At 37.2% G+C, this 24,256-nt stretch overlaps 1 protein-coding gene across 1 annotated transcript in view; it reads left to right on the top strand.

The window, feature by feature from the left end:
* Positions 1 to 22,389, top strand: part of LOC104159319 (receptor-type tyrosine-protein phosphatase C-like) — a gene marked incomplete at its 3' end in the record, with an annotated part of 26,179 nt that extends 3,790 nt beyond the window's left edge. Inside the window, exons 2-19 of the mRNA XM_009697201.1 lie at positions 2,793 to 2,974; positions 3,748 to 3,834; positions 5,206 to 5,238; positions 6,037 to 6,255; positions 6,833 to 6,937; positions 7,792 to 7,938; positions 8,816 to 8,941; positions 10,417 to 10,572; positions 14,134 to 14,333; positions 16,718 to 16,778; positions 17,532 to 17,640; positions 18,358 to 18,389; positions 19,569 to 19,684; positions 20,226 to 20,316; positions 20,413 to 20,489; positions 20,722 to 20,758; positions 21,196 to 21,293; positions 22,264 to 22,389. Coding sequence (XP_009695503.1) covers positions 2,793 to 2,974; positions 3,748 to 3,834; positions 5,206 to 5,238; positions 6,037 to 6,255; positions 6,833 to 6,937; positions 7,792 to 7,938; positions 8,816 to 8,941; positions 10,417 to 10,572; positions 14,134 to 14,333; positions 16,718 to 16,778; positions 17,532 to 17,640; positions 18,358 to 18,389; positions 19,569 to 19,684; positions 20,226 to 20,316; positions 20,413 to 20,489; positions 20,722 to 20,758; positions 21,196 to 21,293; positions 22,264 to 22,389 — 2,002 coding nt within the window. The remainder of the gene's footprint in view (positions 1 to 2,792; positions 2,975 to 3,747; positions 3,835 to 5,205; positions 5,239 to 6,036; positions 6,256 to 6,832; positions 6,938 to 7,791; positions 7,939 to 8,815; positions 8,942 to 10,416; positions 10,573 to 14,133; positions 14,334 to 16,717; positions 16,779 to 17,531; positions 17,641 to 18,357; positions 18,390 to 19,568; positions 19,685 to 20,225; positions 20,317 to 20,412; positions 20,490 to 20,721; positions 20,759 to 21,195; positions 21,294 to 22,263) is intronic.
* Between the last annotated feature and the right edge of the window lie 1,867 nt (positions 22,390 to 24,256).

Below are 24,256 nucleotides of genomic sequence, written 5' to 3'. Positions count from 1 at the left end.
AACAGTGAAGTACTCCCTGAAAAACACTCATGCCAAAAAAAATAAAAGTTCCAGGAAAGAAGCATAGTGGGGAAAAAAACTAGTAGAAAAGGGAGAGAAAGGAAGAGCCAAACAGGTGGATGAAACTTTCTGGACAGTCACAGCAAGGAATGTGTGAACAACAAGTGGGTTTGTTCCTTGCTGAAAGTGTAGCAGGCTGTGTTAGAGAGAGATGTCTTGCGGGAACAAGCATACTTTTGAGATGGCTTTCAGGACTCTTGTGTCAAAGTGGAAACTTCTAATCCTCAAAATGAGTAAAAGATATAGTGATGAGAACAAACTCATAGTTCCAGCCATTGCCGTTTATTTTTGTCTCTCTTCCTCGCAACAGAAATTTTGCATTACACAAATACAAAATGTTTTGGGTCAGGATTTCAAAGCAGAGTGTAAAAATGAGGCTTGTTTTTATAGGTGTGAAAAAATGCTAGCTCCCAGCTCAAGTCAGGAGGTAATTTAGAACCTGGAGATAAGAGGTATTTGAAGAGATTCTTAAATATCAGCAGGATGGTCCAGGAAGGGCGCTGCCATTTAGAAATTAATATTAGGGAAAGTAAATGGCTTTCAGGAATGCTGAGGCTTGGCTTTCCAGCTCTTGTATAGTGAGGATTGTAGACAAATAGGAATATAGATAAGTAGGATTTTTCTTGACAACAGAATTCAGGTTGGTATCTCCTCTTAGCAATAAAGTCATTCTTCATTCAGCAAAAGCCACCCTCTATTTGTTGATATTGCTTGTACTTGTATACACTTCTGTGTGATGATGCAAAATATTTTGAGGATTTTAGCTTTTGGTATTGTAAAATACATAGATAAACATGGAAACATTTAAGTATCCCCCAGTCAAATCTGTCCTGAGAAACGCGATTCAGAGAAAGCCGTACAAACCATTGGCCTTTTTCTACTATAGATGAACTTCTCACCTTCATGCATTGCTCACCTGCTGATATCTTTTCCCCACTGTGCAGCAGGAGATGAAAATCTGGTAACTGCCAGCTCTCCCTCCCCTGCGTCACCTCCACCTGCACTCTCCACATCACTCTCACCTCCAGACACTGTTGAAGGTAACGGTGAATTTGGGACTGCGGCATTGCTGCTCTTCTCCTGTTTTAGCTGAACTGGCATCTACTTCTATCATACATTGGTTAATTCCATCACTGTTAAAGCAATCTGGTGATTTATGTTGTCTGAGGTCAATTATACTACAGCAAAATTTGTTAGTGTAATGAGGACATATTTATTGTTTTATTTTAATTAAATCAAAGGTGGGGATTTCAAACACATTTTTCGAAGAAAGCAATTAGAATTCAAGCTATAACATGCTGTTGCTATGAGTTTGTTTTCCTTACAGACGCCCCTTCCCCTTGAGCTCTCAGATGAGAGTTTCATGCTGAGCTGTCACAGTGGCACTTTCCTGCAGTTCATGCAAAGCTCCTTGGGCACCACAGCGGTATCTGATTGTGGGAAGAGGGTCCTTCCTGGGTCAACAATATGAAACAAAACCACCCCAATCAGTCTGGGCTTTTTGCAAGCTGCACGTTAATTCACCTCCTTCAGCTGGTGTTTCAAACACCTGCAATTAGTGCATCCCGCACACCTTGCTAAAGGATGATCAAATCTCTTCACCATAAAGTCATCCCAGCCAAATTGATGGGAATTTGTAATTCATGGTCTTGCAGACCTAATTGCAAGCCATGCTCTTGCAATAAATCCAAGCAGATGTGTTGCACAGCCTGTGCAGGAACTGGAGAGCAATGTAAATGTGTTCTTTTTTCTAGTGTTGGAGGGAGAAATACAATTCAGAGAGCAGCTGGCAGCCTTTCTGCTTGCAATGAGCTTCTCATTTTCATGCATCACTCACCTGATGGTATTTTTTCCTCACTGCGCAGCAAAAGATGAAAATCTGGTAAACACCAGCTCTCCCTCCTCTGTGTCACCTCCACCTGCACGCTCCACATCACTCTCACCTCCAGGCACTGCTGAAGGTAACAGTGAATTCGGGACCATGGCATTGCTGCTCTTCTCCTGTTTCAGCCGAACTGGCATCCACCACAGCCTTCCTGATGCTGTCTTCACCTCTCAGGCTGCACAGCACAGACTCCTGTGGACAATATCAGTCCACATATCAGATGCTTGATATTTTGGGGGTCTGGTTTTTGCTACATGCCACTAAATATTACCTAAAAATTGTGTAATTCCCTGGAGAAAGCTCAGCTGATAGTTAGGAGGAAGGAATGTTTCTTTTTGTATTTTTGGCATATGATTGTATTTAATTCCTTGAAAGTTTAATTTACACTTTCTCTCTCTCTTTCTCTTCTTAAGGAGTTGAGTCAGCAGCAACTACACCTGGTAAGAAACTTTTCATTTACAAAACAGAACTGCAGTAGTGTTTTTTTCCAATCATTTCTTCTTTCCTTTTCCTGCGCATAGTTATCTCACAGAGTGTGTAATGCCTTTTCATTCAGCCCAATGAAATGAAACACGCTGTCTTACGAGGCAAGAGTATCAGACAAGTCTGGGTTTGAGTCATGAATTTGAGCATACTTTAAAACGCATCGTTTAGCATGAAAGAGGTGCAGTCAGTGCCAAAAAGGATTATACTTACTGGATGTTCAGCTGACACCTGTTGGACCCCCTAACACCTTGAGGGTTTAGTGTGCCTTTGCTTACTAACAAATTCACAGTGCCTCAGTATGAGAGCACTCCAGTACAGCAGTCCTGTGTTGTGTGCAGCTTTGTGTCCCTCCTTGACGCAGCAGCCTCCAAAGCTTTAATGAAACTGATATACCTCTCACCACAGGTGTCTCTCCTGCAGACAGCACATACCTCTCCACGCATGCAGGCTCCGTCCCTGCCATGGGACTCAGCAACCCACCACGCAGCAGCACTGCTGCCCTCACCACACGCACTCCCATTGCCTTCAAGAATGCTTCATCAGGTTTGACATCTTCCTTTAGATGCTACTCACTGCTCTCTGAACTTTAGGGGAAAACTAAGTAACTCAGCCTCACAGTAGCCTTCTCTAGCTGACAGTTCATCAAATAGGAAAGGTATCTGCAATTTGGCATAGTGGCAATACCAGAATTATTTCCAGGATCCGGTATCTGATGGCCAAGTTTCGTAGTCATCACAGTGGTATCAAAATGCCAGCTGCTGTCAATGAGGCTGTTGCCAAAGCAAGAGCAATAGGAATGGACCTAAAAGAGAGTATAAAACCCTATCAGTGGTTTGTAAGCAGAGAGATAAATACTGAGATACAGTAAGTAATATAGAGAGCAAGGTCTGTGATCTCGCAAATGAACACTACTTGAGTGTTTTTTTCTGAAAGAGCACAAGCACTGTTCATAATTGTGTTTTACTTAAGAATATGGCAAAATGTTTTAGTTTTTCCTAGTTCACAATTATTAATGCCATTTTTATGTTGACTCCATCCTGGATTATGCCTAAATAATGAAAAAAAAATTGTCCTTGTACATAGCAAAATTCATTAGTAAGTAGTATATTCCTAAAAATTTGCTATTTAAATACCCATTTTCTGTTTTATTGGATATATTAACATGATTTTTCATTTAGCACTCTTCTCTAAATTACAAAAATCCCAGAAGAAAAAATAAAACGGAGAAGGGCTGTAGTGTAACACATTTCTGATGACACAGCCATATGAAATAATGAATTTTCCTTTTTAATGCTATGTTGTTTATTTCCTTACAGATGATTACAGTTCAACATCCTTGCACGGCACCATCTCACCAGTCAGCATGCCAGCAAGCACTGGGATCATCCCCACTCACACAATAGGTGACAAACTTGCACACAGTTACCGCAATTATGATACTGCAAGCACAGAAAATGTGTTAGAATGAGGGAATTCATCTTGAATTTCTTTTATCAAACTTAAGCATACATATTAGGCATACAACTGCATTAAACTTAAGAGGGTTTTTTAGGTATTTTATTAATAGTTTATGAGCAATATTAAAGATACCAGATTTGCTACTTGTCAAGCAAGTGAAAAATAGAAGTTATTTCCACACAGTGGCATAGTAGGAGGGTAAATCTGTCAATTACTGTGTCAGTACTCCTCTTGATATGCCCTGAAATTTGCCCAAGCAGCAAAAAAGTATGAATACATCCAAGACCTGTGTGCTTCTCTGTTTTCCAGTGGTTTCCCTTTCGTTTCACTCAGCATTAGCATTTTCTTGGGATCTAATTGGCAAGCACTTACACACATTATTATTGCAATTGGGCTGTAAGGAATTACTCAGGTCAGTAAAATATATATATGTGTCTGAGAAAAGTACGTCCAGGACTTGAACCCTTACCATCTTTGTAACTGCCCTTCAAGTAGCTGTAGGCTGCTGTCAGCTCTTTCACAGACTAAGCTTAGCTTTTACTTGCGGGTCTTCTGCTCCTAATCATCTTGGTAACTCTCCACTGGACCGTCTCAGTTTCCCTCTCATTAGAGGCACTACTCAGCCAGATGATTCCCAATCTGCAGCGATGCAAATCCCAGGCCTATCTTCTATGAATAAAATTAGATATCAGCCTCTTTTGGTAATACTTATACCTTAGCATGTTTTAAGTAGTTGTTTTCAGGATGAAGTTCTTTGCCCAAGCTTCTGTACAGATTTTCTAAATACCAGCTCATAATTTCTTTTGGGTATTTCAGTGTAAAAATAGTTGTAAAATGATCTGTACTGTTGCATAAATCTCTTTCCAAAGGGAAGAGTAGCTGTGCAAAAAGTAAGTAAATTTTGTTTCTTTAGTGACATTGATACTGTTCAGTTAGCCGTTCCACAGCACACGTATGCTGGGAAACTGCTATAGCTTATCATACCGCTATGAGAATGTATGATTTTAGAATATCCTTGTGTAACTTGGTATGCAGAAATATTATTAATAACCAGTCTGATTTGTAGTCAGTGATGTCATTGGAAAATGATGAAAGACACATGAGCCCTAAAATAACTAGATAAAAAATGAGGTTATATGTAGCTGATGTTTTCTTCCCTTTTTCAAATGTGAGTGGAATGCCAAATACAATTGTATTGAATATATTGAATGAAGAGTTTTGGGCAGTATCAGTTATCCTCCTCCAATGCTCTGTGAAAAAAAACCCAAAAACAAACCTGTTGAGCTACACCTTCATTTTGTTTTCTTTTCTTATAGAAGCTCCCACAGTGACAACTGAAGAACCTTGTGGTAAGAGCCAAACCCTTTATTTTTCCTCCGTCTTGAAATTTGACCAAATCAGTAAACTCAACTACAGAAAACTGATCAGTAAAACTGATCAGTTAGTATCTCAGGTTATTTTATAAACCGTCTTCCAATTCTGGAAGAGTAGCATTAAAGTCATTAACATTTCTGGTCTTCTCATCTCCATTCACAGTTCTGTTAAATTGCCCTGCACTAGGCTGTTGATATTCAGGGCTGCAGAAGAGATCTGCTTTCATTCCACTAGGCCCTCTCTGATTTTTCCCCATCATGCTGATAATTACATGGTGCAAACTGCAATTCATAACTGAAATAAAACTGGAGTTTATACATTGGTTTATCTCTCTTCAATATTAGAGACCTCTCCTTTCTAGTTTTCAGGAATAGACTATAGTAATTTTTTACTAGGTGGTTATGAAATGCGTTGAATAAGAAAATTTGAAATTTCTGTTTAAACAAATGATTCAAGGTGTTAAAAGAAAGTATTCCACTTTGAACTGACATTTTAAATTAAAGCAAATCTGGTTCTGGAATGCTCAGCTTTTTAATTCTTTAGTTTTCCTAACTAGAGAATTGTTTAAAAGAGTATTTTCCTAAGGAAATTTTCTGTTTTGACTAAACATTTTTTAAAGTAAAAAATAAAAAAAAAAAACAATAAGGAGCAGCTAATTTTGCTGGATTTTCTGATTCTTAAAACACATATGGTGTTGGGGGTGCCATAAAACATTTAATGGTTCTCCAATTTGTCATAAAATTATTGTTTGCTATTGTGTCTTTTTCTTTTAGATGATAAAATTGAGTACATCATAACAAGCATAACAGATGTGAAGGACATGGTTGAAGTTACACTGAAAAATGTCAGAAAAAACAGAAAATATGAAATTTTGGAGACTAATGAGATTTTCCATGGGAATTTGAGCACCTATACAGCAAGACTTTGGAGATGCATGAGATACACAGTTAGAGCGGAGAGCTGCACAGACAATTATCTTACTATTCAGCCTGGTAGGTATGGAAGGGTTCTAGCAACTTCTTCTTTTTCCTGCTTCCCCCCCACCCCCAACATGCAGTAATTCAGCTTTCCTGGATTTCTTAGTCTATTCTTGTCTCTTTTCAAAGGATCAGACAGAAGGTTTTCATACTTTGTGCTTGGTTAGCAAGATATTTTGCATTTTGAAGTTGCACCTTAAAACCTCTCAGTATTTTCTTACAGTAGGATGTAAAAAGCCATAATTTTCTCATTGTAAAGGAAAAAAGGGAACTTCAGCTACGTTGGCCATATGCAGCATGGTTAGCAATAGCAAGACCAGCCAGCACTTGAAAGCTACTATTTATGCTGGATGTTTTGTTCACTAAATAGATTGTTGGATTAAAAGTTTCATTTATTATTTGAATACCAGTAGTGTCTTTACCTCATGTAGGCTTTTTAAATTTTTACTTTCCATTTCTTCTTAAATGATTTATATATTATTCTGTGCCAAATGTATCTTCATATTGCAGAACAAATATAAAAGAACAAATTGCTATTTAAAGAATCAATATAGCCAATGTCACAGTGACATATAATATTAATCCATTTCAGAGAGCAGCAAGGCTCCTTTCAAAGTTGAGAATATAACTGACACATCTGCAAAGGTGTGTTGGGAGAACTCATTGAACTGTGCTAATGTGACTGTTAAATGCAAAGGTAAGACACTTCTAAGATATTTTAAAAGATGATTATTTATTTTTTTATTTTTAAAAGCAATGTTCATGTTGTCTTTTGATGAGAGACTGGCAGATTTAAATTAACTGTGCCAATTTGAGGAAGGGCTGTTCAGAATTTCTGGGATCACCAGGTTGGGGACTACCATCCCCATGCACTGCAGATCTGGAGAAAGTTCAAACCCAGAGAGCTCATTTCCTGAGTTTACCAGCTTCACAAATTGCAGACTTCTGGAGATTTTGAAGTCCTGCTTAATGGTCTGAAGGGGAGCTGAGAGTTTGGAAATCCTGCAGTCTGTGGGTCTGCTGTGAGCTGATCCCTTGCAGACTATCCAGGCAGCTGGCTCTGCAGGCTCCTGGACAGTGAGAGTCCAGGCTCTTTGCTCTTGGAGCTGGCCAGCCTGAGGAGATGCTGGCTCTAAGGCAGCTATGTGGTAAGGAAGATATGGATGCTGGATGTCCTCATGTGTCTCAGCAAAATGTGTGATGAATGAGCGGGGCTGGAGACTTCATGTTTCAGGGAGCTGAAGAACTAAGAAGCCACTCCAGGGTTCTGCCAGACTCCCATGAAATGTTTTGATTTCTGTGGGAAAACTATGTCAAATCATATGAGCTTTACTGATGAAGATTAAAGATCTATGCAAACTAAGTTAGTGTAAAAGAAACTAAAAGCTAGTCATTGGATTAGGTTGTACACTTTTCTGTTTGGAATATTATTTGTCATTTTTTATTACAAATTATATTGAATAAATATGGTAGAGAAAATCCAAGTTAAAATGGTACCATGTACTTTTGGAGTTGTGAAAAATATTGATAAAACTCTTTTTGTGTCTACAGATTTAACAGGCTTTACAGAATTAGGTCAAACTTGTAGAGAGCTGAACACTTTATCACCCAACCGTGAGTACAAATGCACTGGTACCGTACATTTTTATGAAGAGGAGGTTGTCAGCCAAAGCTTCAACATAACAACGGATTATGGTGGTAAGTGTAACGCTTATTTTTGCTTTATGTTCAAAATATTTCTGGAAATCCCTACTATGAATCCCACTATCTGTGCTTCCTGGGGTTGAAGACATATTTTGAGCAGCATGCGCAGCCACTCTGAGGTTCTCCTCCGGCTCCTCCTGCCCAGTCTTTTGCCCTTGTGATTGTTCTTTGGCTGCAATCACAGTCTTCATTTCCTGCTCTAGACCAGTCTCAGTCTTCCAGTCTGATGCCTTCATCTCCTTCTCTCAGAGACTGTGATTATTTTTTTTTTTTGGAGGGTGAGAACATGGCCAAATATAAGGGAGTTTGAATGAACACTGAAAAAAAAAAAAGTGCAGGCCTAGTCAAAAACAAGTGTTAAATTCTTGATTTGAAGAAAGATGTGATAGAATACTTGCAAAGAATGTCTCCAGATAAAGTAACGTGTTTTTCCAAAGCATTGTCCTTGGAAATAGCTTAGATTTTTTTTTTTTCTGAATTAAAAAGGAAATCAACCTAAATTAAGTAACCTGCAAATAAAAATTCAGGCCAAACATTTAATGTTTGTTAAAATGATAAGGAAATAAAAACAATGTATAATATTTGGAAATGTTGGACAATTTTAGTAATATGTGATATTGCTGTATTCACCTTGTCCTGAATTAATTAAATTTATGAAATTACTCTAATATGGTGCTTTTACATATATTCAGTTTATACTTATGTGTAATTTCTTTGAATGAAATAGACTATGAAAAATATTACATGTTGTTGGTATCTTGCTTTAGTATCCAATGAAATTTAATTTAATCAAAGTAGGTAAAAAAAAGGAATATTTTTCATTTTCATTCAAACATTTCCTTCCCTCCCCATTATTTTTCTTTTACAACAGCTCCAGAAGCACCAGAAAACCTTACAGTACTTTGTGATGCCAGAAGTGTATCAGTTACATGGAAGGAACCTAGTGACATTTCAAAGGGTCCTATAGATGGCTATATAGTGAGATGCAATGGCACGGGTAAGTATATGCCCCTTCAGTAGTGAAAAATTAATTGTGTGTTTTAATATTTACAGAGCAGTAAGCATGATGCACTGTCAAACCATATTGGAATCTCTTCAAACTGTGCATAAATTTGTTTGGTTTGGTTGGGATTTTTTTGTTACAAACGTTTCAGTTTCTTTCCTTTGTTCCAGCTGAACCTTGTGTTTATTCAGTTTACCATTTCAGGACACAACTCTGTCACTCCTCAGTTCTCATGCTTCGCTTCTTGTATTAAGAGTAGGTTATGACAAGATCATCAGTTGCCTGATCAGTTTGTAGCATGGTACTCTCTGTCTCAGAAAATGCTGCTATAGCTGGTTAATACATTCCCTGAGAAGACAGGAACATGCCTTCTGAGTAACAGCAATGTATGTAAAAGTCAAGGGTCTTAAGTATGGCAGTTATCACATACATGTTTAGATAGGTAAAGGCAGGTTGTTGGCCTAACAACTAAAACCGTCACTCCTTTCAGACATGCTGGTTTAGGCCACCCTATATTTAGATGGGTAAGTTTGTATCCATTATGCTGTGACAGTGTTTTCCAGGTGTGAGTTTTTCTTCAAAACAAGGACTGGAAAACGATGTTTTGAAAATGAAGACCCTGATACATGATTCCAGGAAATATATGTCAGGTTTAAGTTAGTCCTGGGTTAATTCATTCCTTTTGTTCACATACTGCATGTTTTGTAAACCTGGACTGCCACTGGAACCAAAAGATGTCATGCTCCTGTGCTCCTGAGATACAAATAATCTCTCCCATTCTCCATGCCCCAAATTTGAGCACTACCCAAAAGGGTGGCAGCCCCATGCACCAGTTTCTGTGGTTGGTCTGGCTTGGCCAGTCTAGGAGACCAAGGCAGTATGCTGGGGTGTGGCGAGGTCACATCTGAAGCAGAGAGAAGGAAACATGGAAAGGCCATTGCTTCCCACTTCCCCAAACCACCAAAGTCCTAGTTGCAGTGTGGGTAGTAGCTTCGCTCATGTTCCTTATCGTGCAATTCCTTTCTGTCCTGCTTGCTACTACCAAAAGTACATGACATCTCTCGCATCATACCAGGACAGATGTGCCCAGTGTGCAGAGTGACTTTTGACATCTGTCTACTAACCTTCCCAAGCTGAACACAGAAGAAAGTATCAGCCTCTCTTTATCAATGCACTTTATGTTAGTTTTTAATTATACCCATTTAAATGACATACTGAGAAAGTAAAAAACAGAACAGAACAAAACCTCAACTTTCTACCTTTTTGATTGGGGAATTATTTCTTTCTCTTCCTGAGCATTCACTTAGCATTAGTAAGCAAGACAAACCAACCACGTACAAGGTAATTAAAATAGAACTACACATGGCAGTGGCTTCAGGTAGCTCTGATGAAGTGTAGGAGTTCCTGTGCTCCTAACATAAATTTCATTCATTTAATTAATTAACTTCATTTTTCATTTTTTCTTAAAGAGGAAGAACAAGACAACACAACTAACTTTATTTGCCGTGAATTAGAACCTTATACCAGAGGTATGGTATATGTGATTCCATATACATTCAGCAAATATAATAGCGGAAAAATTAGGGGAAAAGCTGGAAGATGTAACTTTACAACAAAATCAGCAGGTAAGTCTCTTGTCTGCTAACTGTTATGGACAAGACTGATACTAATACAGGGAATACGTGCTTTCTTACTGTACTTCATTACATTTTCTATATGTTATTACTATTAGCCAAGAAACTGACTGACATTAAAAGAATTGTATTGACATTCATATCACTAGTGGTTTTTTAATTATGTAATGCTAATTATTTTTAATTATGCATTTAGTATTAGTATTCTTCTCACATATACCAGATTTAAAACCAAAAAATTCTGCATTCATTTAAAATTTTTGATAAGATTTTAGAAAGCATTATGTCTCAATCTAAAGAAGCGATCATGAAATGATAAGAGTTCTTGATTCTTGGAGAAGTAAGGAGGGGAGTCAGCTGAATGGCTTCCTTGGACTTCCAGAGGGCAGACTTAGACCTGTTCAGGAGCCTGGTTGACAGAGAGTCCTTTGGGAGGCAGTCCTGAAGGGGAAAGCGATCCAGGAAGGCTGGACATTCTTCAAGAAGGAAATCCTAAAGGCACAGGAGCAGGCCGTCCCCATGTGCTGAAAGACGAGCTGGTGGGGAAGAAGACTGGCCTGGCTGAACAGAGAGCTTTGGCTGGAACTCAGGAAAAAAAGGAGAGTTTATGACCTTTGGAAGAAGGGACAAGCACCCGAGGAGGGGTGCCATAAAAGACAATTAAAAATGTTTCTATAAATACATTAGCAACAAAGGGAGGGATAAGGAGAATCTCCATCCTTTATTGGATGCAGGGGAAAACACAGCGACAAAGGATGAGGGAAAGGCTGAGGTACTTAATGCTGTCTTTGCCTCAGCCTTTAGTAGCAAGACCTTTGGAAGGTGTGGGTTCTCTGGGTACCCAGCCCCCTGAGCTGAAAAACAGGAATGGGGAGCAGAATAAAGCCCCCATAATCCAAGGGGAAATGGTCAGTGACACCACTTGGACACACCCAAGTCTATGGGGCTGGATCAGATCCATTCAAGGGTACTGAGGGAGCTGGTGGAAGTGCTTGCCGAGCCACTTTCCATCATTTATCAGCAGTCCTGGCTAACCAGAGAGGTCCCAGGTGACTGGAGACTAGCAAATGTGACACCCATCTACAAGAAGGGCCAGAAGGAGGATTGGGGGAACTACAGGGCTACAGCCTGACCTGGGTGACGGGGAAGGTGATGGAGCAGATCATCTCCAGTGCCATCATGAGGCATGTACAGGACAACCACGTGATCGGGCCCAGTCAGCGTGGGTTTATGAAAGGCAGGTCCTGCCTGACTAACCTGATCTCCTTCTATGACAAGGTGACCTGCTTAGGGGATGAGGGAAAGGCTGTGGATGTTGTCTACCTAGACTTTAGTAAAGCCTTTGACACTGTTTCCCACAGCATTCTCCTGGAGAAACTGGCTGCTCATGGCTTGGATGGGTGTACTGTTCACTGGCTAAAAAACTGGCTGGACGGTCGGGCCCATCTTCAGATGTAGAGCCTCGTACTGTTTTAATTCCTTCTTTAAAAAAAACACAAAAAAACCACCAAACCCACCCCCAAAAACCCATGTTTATATAATTTTTTCCAGTACCTTTTTAGCTGTAGTTCCACCACCTCCAGACTCAGCTAATAGAGAGATACAGCTATAGGGAAACTATGATGGTTTATACCTGGTAAGATACTAAATTAATATTTCCTTTAATGTCACTGAATAAGCAAAAGATTTTTTTTTTTAGTGAAAAATAAAATATTATTTTTGTGCTAATGATATAATGATAGTTTAAAGTGGTGATTTATTTTTCCCTAATAGCAGGAATAATTAAATCTTTTGTTGCTTTTAGCTCTCCTGAAAAGTATGTAGAAATAGATATGTAAGAACATTAAATCTGACTGCTGTTTTTGTTAAGTGTGTTGCTGTAGAGCTTTGGGAAATACAGGGGCTTCTGGCAGACTATTGCTTTGAATTTGAATCCAATCCTTCTGTGGAATATACAGAGCTTTTTTGTCTAGTTTTATAGACAATCCATGAAAACATTGGAATCTTCCTGTTACTCTGGGTCATTGAGCTAACAAATTTTAGTTTATAGTCGGAAGAATACAAGGATCAAAATTATCACGTGAAGCCCCATGGGGGAAAAAAAAAAGCTGATAAATGAATTGATTGATAATGTAAACCATTTGATCTGAGACTTAACTGTAACAGAAATTGAAAAATGTCTTTAATTTTCAAAGAACCCTAATTTGAGAATGATCATGTTTTTTCTCTCTGTGATAATCTAGTTTGAGCATCTTATATTTTTGGACTCTCCACTTTGTGGGGCTCCACTCATATTTTAATAACTCAGGTGAAGATTACAGTCCACAATATAAGTTTATGGGTCTGGAAAACAACCTCAGTTCCCTTATTTTTTGAGAAAATAACAAGCTGCTTGCCTTCATGTATTAACAATAGTTATTAAACCTTCTCCAACTGTTACAACAGTTGATAACATGATCAAGCAGATAGTGGAAGAGTTTTATGTCTTCTTGAACAAGAGCATGTATCAGTAGAGCACAACTCATTGGAAGCAGAAAAAACCTACATTTTATAAAATATTTTTTCCTCTTCAACAAACACATTGGCTCCAGAAATGTTCACTTTCTCCTTGTCACAGCTCTTTCAGTAGTATGCTGTACAGGAATCTAACAAATCTACCCTGTGGATAAAAATGAGCAGATATGTTGTAACCATGCACTCAGCCAAGTAAAATATCCTGCCATTCCCCACATAGCATATTTGATCTGCTCATAAAGCCTCATACATCTTAGTTCTTTGTATGAAGAAAAAAAGCAACTGCCTTTTTTTTAAAAAAAAATATGCTAGCTTGCAAATTGAAATGATTTTGAAGAAAATTTCCATGGTGGTGTTCTACTGAAATGTGGCTAATGGAGCTGCCTTATGCAGGAGGTTATTTACATTCTGAAAGGTTTTATAAGCTCTCAATGAAAGGTCCCTTGGGCTGTGCCCCTAGTCTGAAACTCATTTGCTACAACATACAAAATTAGATTTAGAAAACACAGATTAGACTTAACTGATTCCTTATAATTAAAAAGTAAAAAGTTTTTGTGGTTTTAGGCCAGCTTTAAGACAATGTGACACTTTAAGAAAAAGGATACTATTCCAAATATTAATATAATAGTAACTCCTGGTAGGAAATTTCATTTACATAAGTTTTGAAACATACAGTCACACTGAAAACTGTTTGTTATCCTGTCTTGTCTGTTGTCCCATGTTCCTCAAATAAGAAAGTGATGTCAGATGCAAGAGATAGTTGCCATCATATTGTCTTTGCAGCCTGAGTGTCAGCAGAGCTCTGATCTTCCCAGCCTTTTCAGTTCCACTTCACATCTTTTCCAGTTCAGAAAAGCCTATGATTAACTCAAAATTGATTTTATTTATCTCGTTAAACTGGGACTGAAATTTTTAAGAAAGAAAATGTATCAAATTATTAAGACAGAAGATAACAGACAGACATGAACACATACAGCTGTTGAAATGTTTGGTTTGAAATTATAAGAATACAATGAGTAACACTTCTTTTGTGAACAGAACCACAGCAAGTGACTGATGTTAATGCAACATTGACAGCTGATAATGCTGTCCAAATTAAGTGCAAAAGTCAACAAGTGTATGGAGCAAAAACAGTATTTGAATTGACTTGGGAAAATGATGGAACAACGGACTTCAGAGAGAATCACTGTGATTTTAAAAAAGAAAATCTCTTGTACTTGACAAACTATACATTTTCGGTAAGTAGGCTTATTAAATTAAAAATATAAAATATTGCTGTATTTTCATTGTTTAAGCATATTATACTTGATTTTTGGAAAAAGGCAAATATGGTGGCAGAGGAGTTAATCTATGGATCTGTAGGCCACAGATGTAAAGAAGTAGCTATTTCTTTGAAATATAATGCATATGTGCTTAGCCTATCATTCAATACCTTGTGTGCTACCACAACACATAAGTTCTGACAGCACAAAAAATACAAGCTGAATAGACTGTTTGTACTTGGGATAGAGAGAAATTGGGTTTCCATAAGTTTTAAAATAGCTTCTTAAGCATAACTGATATTTTAGTGTTTAAAACACATTTCATTTAATGAAAGTGCAACTGTCATTTCAATCAGCGGACAAATATGGGATTTAAGTCTTGAGATAATTGCTCAGGAATTTTTCTCTGCGAAGATTTTAGATGCTTCAGGGACTAGCTCGTATAAAGCAGTTCACATCCTTTTGCATGTCCTTACATCAGCCTTTTACAAGCCAGTCCTTGTTTCCATACAAAATATATCATCCTCTGTTTACAAGCTTCACTTTCTTGAAGGCCTCCTGCTATTTTCTCATCTTTCAGGCATTTCATCCTTTTGGCATTTGTTGTTTGCAAAGCCAATGGTCTCGTGTGATCCCCTTAATGTGGCCAGGAATATTTTTTTATATCCTGATAGCTCCTCCCAGTAAAGTTTGGGCAAGAAAGTAACCAGTAGGAATGACAGAGTTTTATTACTTTTAGGAACCAGTTTAATTCCTTTTCCACAATCTTTTCCTCTTTTCTCTGTGTCTTCCTGAGGAAATGCAGTGTCAGAGAACTTGAGTAGTCTAGGTTTTGTTCCAAGGCTTTGTGAGTATTTTTCCGACAGATTCTGCTCAGAAAGCTTTGTATTTGGAAAATGAGGTCCTGTAGGAGCAAAAGATGCTTGCATTGCCCCCATATTACGAGACCCCTGCACTCTTGTAAGCTTTTTGTACACCACTTGCAGTGAGCAGTTTGCCTTATGGAAGCAATTGGCTTCTGCTTGGCTCTGAACCCCAGCTTCTACTTTGAACATATTCTGCCCAGTTCTTACCGGAAAAAGAGAGAAAGCCTTATGGCCTTAACTAGTAACAAAAGGATTCTGGTACAAGTTATGGAAGGCTCAAGAAAAAAACCAACAAAACAGATCACCTGTGAGAGCTGGCAGATATCACGATTCCCTTCTATCTGCACACTGAATTGTTCAGGGAATAAACAGGAGCCTACCCAGCATACTTTTTGGTTTAGTGATGTTTTGACCCCGACTGCTGCACTAGGTTTCTGGCTTTCGCTATTTGAGAGGCTTCTTGCTTGTTTTCCCTGGCACCTCTGCTGCTCCTCTGGATGTTGTCACCTACCATGGCATTCCTCCCAGCTGCAGAATTCAGAAACCTCCAACCTCTTGAACACATTGGCCTTTTAGAGCAGAGAGTGGGAGCTGGGGTACGGTCCTCTCAGTCTTCAGGAGAGGTTTCTCTTAAGGGATTGGGTAGGCTCATTAAGAACTCAGCCTACTGTCAGCAGTGGTGCTGAAAGCCCATCTCCTCCCCTTTTGGATGATTTGCAGCAGGAGATTATTACTATTAAAATCACTATTATTCAATCCTGATAGTATTCTCCACTGTTTAGTATTAAGTCTTTAAGTTTAATCGTAAGATTAATTTTTCTTCACAAGAAAAGTGTCCGATATTTGATGTATAAACTTAAAGCTGCCTATTGGGAATTTCTATTAGGGAAATTTAAAAGATTGGATAAATGTAAAATATATTATGAAATATAAACACTTCTAAAAAAACCAATATTTTAACACCAGTTAAAGTACCAAAAGTTAATGTTGCAAGAAAGCAGCTTATTTAAAAGTTTATTTTGGCTTCTATAATTTAAACTTTTATGAATTAGTTTCCATACAGGAACTTGTCATAAAAATATCCAATTCAGTTGACTATTTGTATATTTACTGTTGAAGCAAATAAAATAATGTTGTTTTATTAGATATTGCATGGTTATTTTTCAGATTTGAGAGACCTGATTTTGATTTGATAAGAGATAGATTCTATTTCTTCCTTGAGATACATCCGATTTTGATGTTGTAAAATGTGCTTCCTGTTTCACTAACTTTTTTTTCCAGTCATCTATGTATCTTTGGATCTAGAACTTGCTGTAACTTAGGTGGAAACTCGAGCTGCACTATAAATAGCTATATGAAGATTGAGATTGATTCATTGAAAATAAATGAATGTATTTCAAATATCCATTGCGCTTTGCTTTTAAAAAAAATTTATGCAGAAATTTTTACTTGTTAAGATATAACAACTCTACTATTCTCACCCACTTCATGCAGATCTTAGTGTTTAATGGAGAACATAGAGGGCAGCCAGTAAAGAAGAGTATAAGAACCAGATGTAAGTAAATATATACAGCATTTTTACTTTTAGACTTTACCATAGTATAGAGTAATAGCGTAAATTGTGAATTCCTTTACAATTGCTTCTAATTAAAAATCCAAACTGCCTGTTTTTATAGTTTCTAGTTGATCTGCATTTGAAAAAATAATATCCTCATTCAGCATGAATGTAACAGATCATGTTGACAAGTCATTGACCGCAATTCAGAATCATTACACAGCTGTAGTTTCTTCATTCTGCATTCGAATGCAGCTAGAAATTAATTTCTCTAACTAGAATTATTCACTTTAGGATTATTTTCCTGTGTTCAGATCCTGTGTTTCAGGAGCTGAACATCTGTGACTTGTCAGGGATTCCCAGCTCCCAGATCAGGAGCAGCTGAGAGCACCACTGCTCAGGTGTACAGGTCACACAGAGCAGGAGACAAGCATAGTAATGCCAAACCAGTGAGTGAGTTGTAGCATTTTGACAGGTGGACATGGAAAGTTTAAGTGAAATTTTTCCTAATGAAGAAACAAAATTCTCTCCTTTTCTGTAAGCTTAAAATTTTCAAACTTAAACTAAACACTTAAAAATAATTGTTTAGTTCTTTTAACAAAAAAACAAACAAACCAAAACAAACTATTCAGCCCTGGTTCTAGGAAGCATACAGATTAAAAAAGAAAAGTAAAAAAAAAAAAAAGAGTAATTTTAAAATGACATTAATTATGTGTTCAAGAAATAATAAATGTATTCTTTTTCTGTTGCTAGATAATTCTAAAGCCCTAATTATATTCTTGGTGTTCTTGATTGTTGTGACATCAATTGCTTTACTACTGGTTCTGTACAAAATCTATGATCTTCACAAAAAAAAGCTTAGGTAAGCTTCGTATTTCTCTCCCTTTCTTATATAAATAGCAGTGAGGGGTGGGGGGGAGGCTTTCTGTTTTTTCCACAAGATTTCCCAATGGATAGTGCAAAAATGTTACAAGTTTGATATTTCATTAATACTGGGAAATTATGTTCTTTTACCTTTTGATCCTTTCAAAAGAAACTCAATTTTTGGTGGTTTGTCTGACAATGCAAATACAATGAAATAGATTTTAAATCTCTCTGCTATACCCTTCCTCAGAGCACAGAAGAACTGATCTGCTACAACAAAATATTTTGTCACTAGTTTTGTGAAAAATTATTCACAAATATCTGGAAAACCTTTCTTCTATGATTTAAGTTAAAGTAATTAAAATAATACACACTTTCTTGGAACTCCTTCAAATGCTTGTTCACCGCAAACAATATCTCAGGGAGGCTTTGTTTATTATAGTCATCTCCAGGTGACTTAGCAGTTCTGTAGGACAGCGGATGGCAATAGAATGGTCATTGTCTTCCCTGATGACTGTGCCAGAGCCCTGGAAAGTCAGGCTGACTGCTGCTATTGCTGTGAAGTGAGGTGGTGCAATATGTGAGAGAGCTTGTAATGTGGTCTGCTGGTTATGAACAGTCTTGATGTTCACATACAGAACTGCTTTTATTTAACTTCTTATCATATATGCATCTTACTAGTCAAAGTTTTTACAGATGCTTTTCCTCCTTACAGCAGTTCTTCTGAAGCCATGAACCTTGTTGCAGGTGAGTATCTTTATGTATTTAGCAAGTAGAAATAAAACTAGTCACATGTCTTGCTGCCACCTCTGGATTGTTTACATTCTAGGTTGTATACATAGATTACAGATACCAACATGACAGCACCTTATTTGGGGAAAAAAAATGCCACTTCAGTAAATACATAGCAAAAGTATTTATACTTAAATGAACTGAAAGTTTATCAGTGTTTGAAAAAAATTTGTTATTTAATTATAAACCCAATTGTGTTATCCTAGACAATGGTTGTGATATGTTTAACCCTGAGAGTAAGTCCAGAATCAAATACAGCTTCAAGCAGAATTTCCCTTTCCTGTGCACCTTTTTAAAAGCAAGAATTTAAACATAAGCCAGTTGATTTTTACCACAAAATTTTAAAGGCTTTCAAATCCCAAAGACTGAAAGCAAGCATTATGTCCAACTTTTTGCACAAGATTTCAAAGCCTATGAGGAAAGACAGAATCAGTCAATACTAGAAAGCTTCACGAAAAAAAATTATTTATGACATTCAAGCCCACAGACATTAACTACATTAAATGGGAAGTTATACTCTGTTGATACTCAAATCCATTTGATTAGACACATGGCTGTTAAAGAAAAAAAAATCTTTTCAATGTAAATGAAAAATGAATAAATGTCTAGTTAGAGATGTTAAAACTTGTTTAATCATTACTTTATTATTAAAGATGATATTACAGATTATTGCACCTCAGACAATTAGTTAGAAGAATTTGGAAAGGTAGGGAATAGATGTTACATTTGTAGGTTGTTTGCACAGTAATCCATTTCACCATTGATGATAAATGATCAGAATTGAAGTAGAGGACAAGGTCATGTAACTATTGTGGTCGTTGGGGCTGTTGCTGTGACCTGAATACGACAGTCGCCACTGTGTACAACAGCACTGTTAATGCAATGTCCCTGCACGTGGCGTCCTCCTGAGGTGTCTCCAGTCAGGCAGCAGAGCTGAACAAGTTCTGTTGTTCCCAGGGCCTGTTTGCTCACAGCTGGCTCAGGCAACACCATTTCTTTGAAAAATAAACATGCGTAGTTAAAATAAAGTTTGTCCTTTTGCTAATTTATCTGACAATTCGAGAATCACATTTACTGAAATGTAATTTACATTTTCAAAGTCAGTAACGATAAATGTTCAATGTATTTACACAGTTAAAGATGATGACAGGCAACTTCTGAACATAGAGCCAATACCTTCGGAGCAATTGCTAGACACATACAAGAGGAAGATTGCTGATGAAGGAAGACTTTTCTTGGATGAATTTCAGGTTTGTCATTGGCCCCAAATATACCACAGATTTGTAGCCAGGTGGTTGGAAGAATTCTGTTCAAGAGCATGTTTGAAGTATATGCACTGGTTATAAATAAAAAAGTAGGAATCTAGAAAGTTGAATGAATTATCATCTAAGGTCAAATAGGCTTCAGATAATTTTGCTGCCAAGCTCTCCTCATTATAAGATGATGGTACTTTTTTTCCTTTTTTCTTCCTGAAGGTGTTTTTCAGGAAAAGTATAAAACACACAGTCTAAATACTTCTTATTCTAAGGTACATTTTAATGCATATTTTAAATTCTCTTACTGCATAGCCATGGGGATATAAATACTATATAATTGTGGAGAGATATTTATATTAAGGGAAAAGAAATTTGTTTATTTTAGGTAGAAGAAATATATGAAGTAGTATCATATGAAACAGAATGTTATCTTCCAGATTCAGTAGTACTAAATTTCTTCCATATGCATTTGACTGTAAGTAGAAGCTATTTTAAGTATATGCTTACCTAATAAAAGAAACATTGTATTTTACAGAGTATTCCTAGGGTTTTCACTAAATTTTCAATAAAGGAGGCCAAAAAAAGCCATAATCAGAACAAAAACCGTTACATTGATATCCTTCCATGTGAGTATTTGTTACAGTTTTTGCATGTTTTATAAATAACTGTTTGCTCAGTGCCATGAGATAACATAATTATTTTGTTTTAAATTATTTAAATAGATGATCATAACCGTGTTGAGCTCTCAGAGATCCCAGGAGACCCAGGATCAGACTATATAAACGCAAGTTATATTGATGTGAGTGACTTCTACTTAAAAAAAAAAATCTTAGGCACTATTGAAGAAATTCTGTAGTCTGTACATTTCATGCATCAAACACCTTTGAGGATTTCCATTTGAGTTCTTTCCATCTTTGTAATATATTCGGTATTATTGGACTGTTGCATATTGAATTTATTTTTAAAGCTGCAAATCTTTTAAATTGTTCATACTTCCTTTCTCAAAGTTGATAATGTTGTACTTTTTATAGGGCTTCAAAGAACCAAGAAAATACATTGCTGCACAAGGTAATTTTTAACCTTAAAAGAATGTGCTTTCTTTATTCACCCATTTTTTTGTTAGCGTAGTAAAGAAGTCTTAGTAAATTTAAAGAAAAATTGAAAATCTGACATTTTGAAATTTAATATGAAAAAGTTGCCAATGAGTTTTTGCTTAGGGAATTTTGTGAAGATGAATAAATTATACTTCAAAGGCAGATTTCTCATGATGTATAATTTTACACCAAAAGTTTTCAGATTTCACAGCTATGTACTAAAAACATATATATGAGACTTTTAAAATGTTGTAGCCTAATGGCAGCATTCATAATGAAATCAAGTGTGTGGCTATTATTTGCATGGTCTCTAGTTAGCTTTTCAGACTGCATGGCTAAACATGTCCAGAATGTAAGTGGTTTTTCATGTAGCTGCACTCTGAAAAACTCCCTTAAAATATCTCCTGCTAGGCCCCAAGGATGAAACCACAGATGATTTTTGGAGAATGATCTGGGAACAGAAGGCAACAATTATTGTCATGGTGACTCGCTGTGAGGAAGGAAAGAGGGTAACAAACATCCATCCATCCATCCATCCATCCTTTCAACCATCCATCCATCTTTCCATTCTTTTGTCTGAAAACAGAATGGGTTGCTGTGCTGTGGTGAATTGCATTTTCTTCTTAGTACTTTGTTTTCATTCTTTGCTGTTGTCTTGTTGTGGCAGAACCTATGTTGCAAAGCATGCCAAAAACAGTGTTGCCTTATGGAATTACTAGTCATATCAGAAAACGTCACTTTAGTCACAGCTGTAAGTAGCAGAGAGTCAGCTTCCAAATTACAGCTAATAAATCCCGAAAAGGGCTCAAGGTAGAGCTCTAGCTCCTCACAGACCTGTCAGAAAATGTATGGTTTGTATTTTTCTCCTGTCTATTATCTTCTGATATCCTGGCAATGCCCTCAGCTAATCCTAGACAGAATATTTTTTTAAACCATTGTCTTTGCCCTTGCTTTGTCTGGAAGGTTGGGTGCTTCTGGCTTGCTTTTGTTCCTTATTCCAGGTACAGCGGGAAGAAGGGGAACTGCTGTTTCAACTGCTTTTAAAGATGAAAATGTTGGCAGCATGCAGATTTACAGCATCCCCAAGTTGATGTTATAGGCAGGTGGGAGCAACGTCCCTCACTGAAGACTGAAAAAGAAGCCATAGAAGTAGCTGCAAACTTTTCTACAGCCTTCAGGCAACAGCAACAGTAACTGTTCACTTTTTTGACTAGTATACAGGATTTTTTCCCCACTTTATGTTCCAAGTTAAATTCCATGGGCATAAATTTCAGGTTAGAGACCTGAATCGTTGGATATTTGGAATTATTTAGCACTGACATCCTAAGTAGTGATAGCCTTTTCAGGAGAGGACGAGACCTGTGAGAAGTTGGAAAGACTATACTGAGTCGCTATCTATTTTACATCAGGCTTTCTTCTAGCTCTCAGCTCTCTGCCACTTTGCTGTTGTGCTGCTCACCTAACTTCATATCTTCATAGAACAAATGTGCCCAGTACTGGCCTTCAATGGAGAATGGCTCTGCAACATATGGGGACATCATTGTGAGGATCAATGAAAGTAAAACATGCCCAGACTACGTCATTCAGAAACTACACATCACAAATGTAAGTTGATTCAAAAGCATAAGACTGACTGGAATAGGAGTATCTATTTGGAGTCTGTAGGTATCGTTGAGAGGTCCTTTTAAGAGGAGAACAGCCAGCTATCAATGGAAGATGCTCTGCCGTTTTTCCCTAAGCAACATAAAGTTTAAGAGAAAACTTCTTAGATGTAGGTGTCATTCCTTACAAGAAATATGAGTTAGACATATATTTCCCAACTTAAAAATGTATTTTCCTTAGTACTCTGCAATCTGCATTTAAGAGGAAACTGTTAATATGCTGATAAGTGTGTAGAAACTTATTGCACTGTGGTTTCCTTAGATATTTAACTTGTTCTTAAACACAGAACTTTTACTGGTTTATGTGTATCTCAGCATAACCCTCTACAAGCAAAATCAATGTGATGCATAGAGCACCATTATCTACCCTCATGATAATTGCACAGGGGGACAATTACAAATTCTGGTAATCTCAAGTACATTTATAAACATAAGTGTTTTAAAATTACCATTTGTAATAGTACGTATAGAATCATTGAGGCTGGTTAATTACTGTCTTTTATACATCTGAAATCACATTAGTTGCCCTGTGTGTAATTGAGAACAAAATTTGCCATCTGAGGCAAAATGCTCCTCTCGGGCCCTTTATGCAAATATTTCAGTGAGGGTCAATGGAACATAAGTCATAGCTAAAAGCATTAAGAGTCAAGTCACAGATCTTCAGCAAAATAGTCAAGCAACAGACTCCACCCATCTCGATCCATGATTACAGCTGGAAATTTCCTATTCTGCTCTCTCATGTTGCATTAAAATTCACTCAGGAAGTGGTCTGATTAAAAGAAAGTTGTAACTGAGTGTGAAGACAGTGAGAATACCAGGATGTTAAGAATTAATTGTTAACAAAGACATTGCTGTGTGACTAGAACAAACTGGCATTAGAAACAAGAGACAGGGGCAGGTTAAGGACTGATACTTTTAGAGCTGTCTGCTCTCTGTTCAGCTGAGATCACATTAATATAGATAAACCTGATATTGGTTGTGGAACTTAAGAGTGGTCCCGGGCGAGAAAGTGGAGACTTCCACAGTTCTGGTGGAATAGTAATGTATAATTACTGAAACAATGGCAAATAACTGTATGAATAACTGTGCCACAATTGGATAATTCAACTTTGAGTAAGAATTTGGGGGTTAATTACTGGGGAAATGCCCATATAGCCCTACTAAATCTTGGGCAGTAAAAGAATGCCATTGAGTTATCTTTCTCATTTTGTTTTATAATCATGGTTATCAAAATGTATGTCCTCTCTTAATCTTGCAGCAACATATTAAAGTAGGACTCAAGACTTCACATGCTCTAAGCTTTAATCAAGTGACAAGAGAGTTAGTCTCATTGAAAATCATAGGTTTTCTTGTATCTACTTCTAAACAGTAGAAGTCTGAGTTACAGTTTAAATTATTTTTTTTTTTAAATCTGTTGTACCCTCAGCAGGCTACTCCTAGGAGACATAAGAGAATTACCAACTTGTACCCCTTGAAGTAAGCAGAGCTATACACTGGCCAAGCTGTTTATGAATACAGTAGGGAGACATATTATACCCTGGATCACAGGCTAACCTGAGAAAAAGGTCATTTTAGCAACACTTTGAACCTCCTGCTTGTCCTCTATTGGAGTCATTGTGTATTCCTGATTCATGGATATTTTGAAATTAAAATTGAGTATGAAAAATGTTGTAGCCTGAGACCATTGGGATTACAACATTATAGCACACTGTTTTGAATTTTCTGTTTCAGCATTTGATGACTGTTGCCTTTATTTTTCTTCTGCTTTGTGTATCTGCACTTGATTTTGGCTTTGTGTATATATATATATA

The sequence above is a fragment of the Cariama cristata genome, unplaced genomic scaffold (genome assembly GCF_000690535.1).
Source record: "Cariama cristata isolate BGI_N322 unplaced genomic scaffold, ASM69053v1 scaffold15250, whole genome shotgun sequence".
Lineage (NCBI taxonomy): Eukaryota > Metazoa > Chordata > Aves > Cariamiformes > Cariamidae > Cariama > Cariama cristata.
The sequence above is the reverse complement of the archived record's forward strand: the minus strand, read 5'-3'. Positions and strand labels throughout refer to the sequence as shown.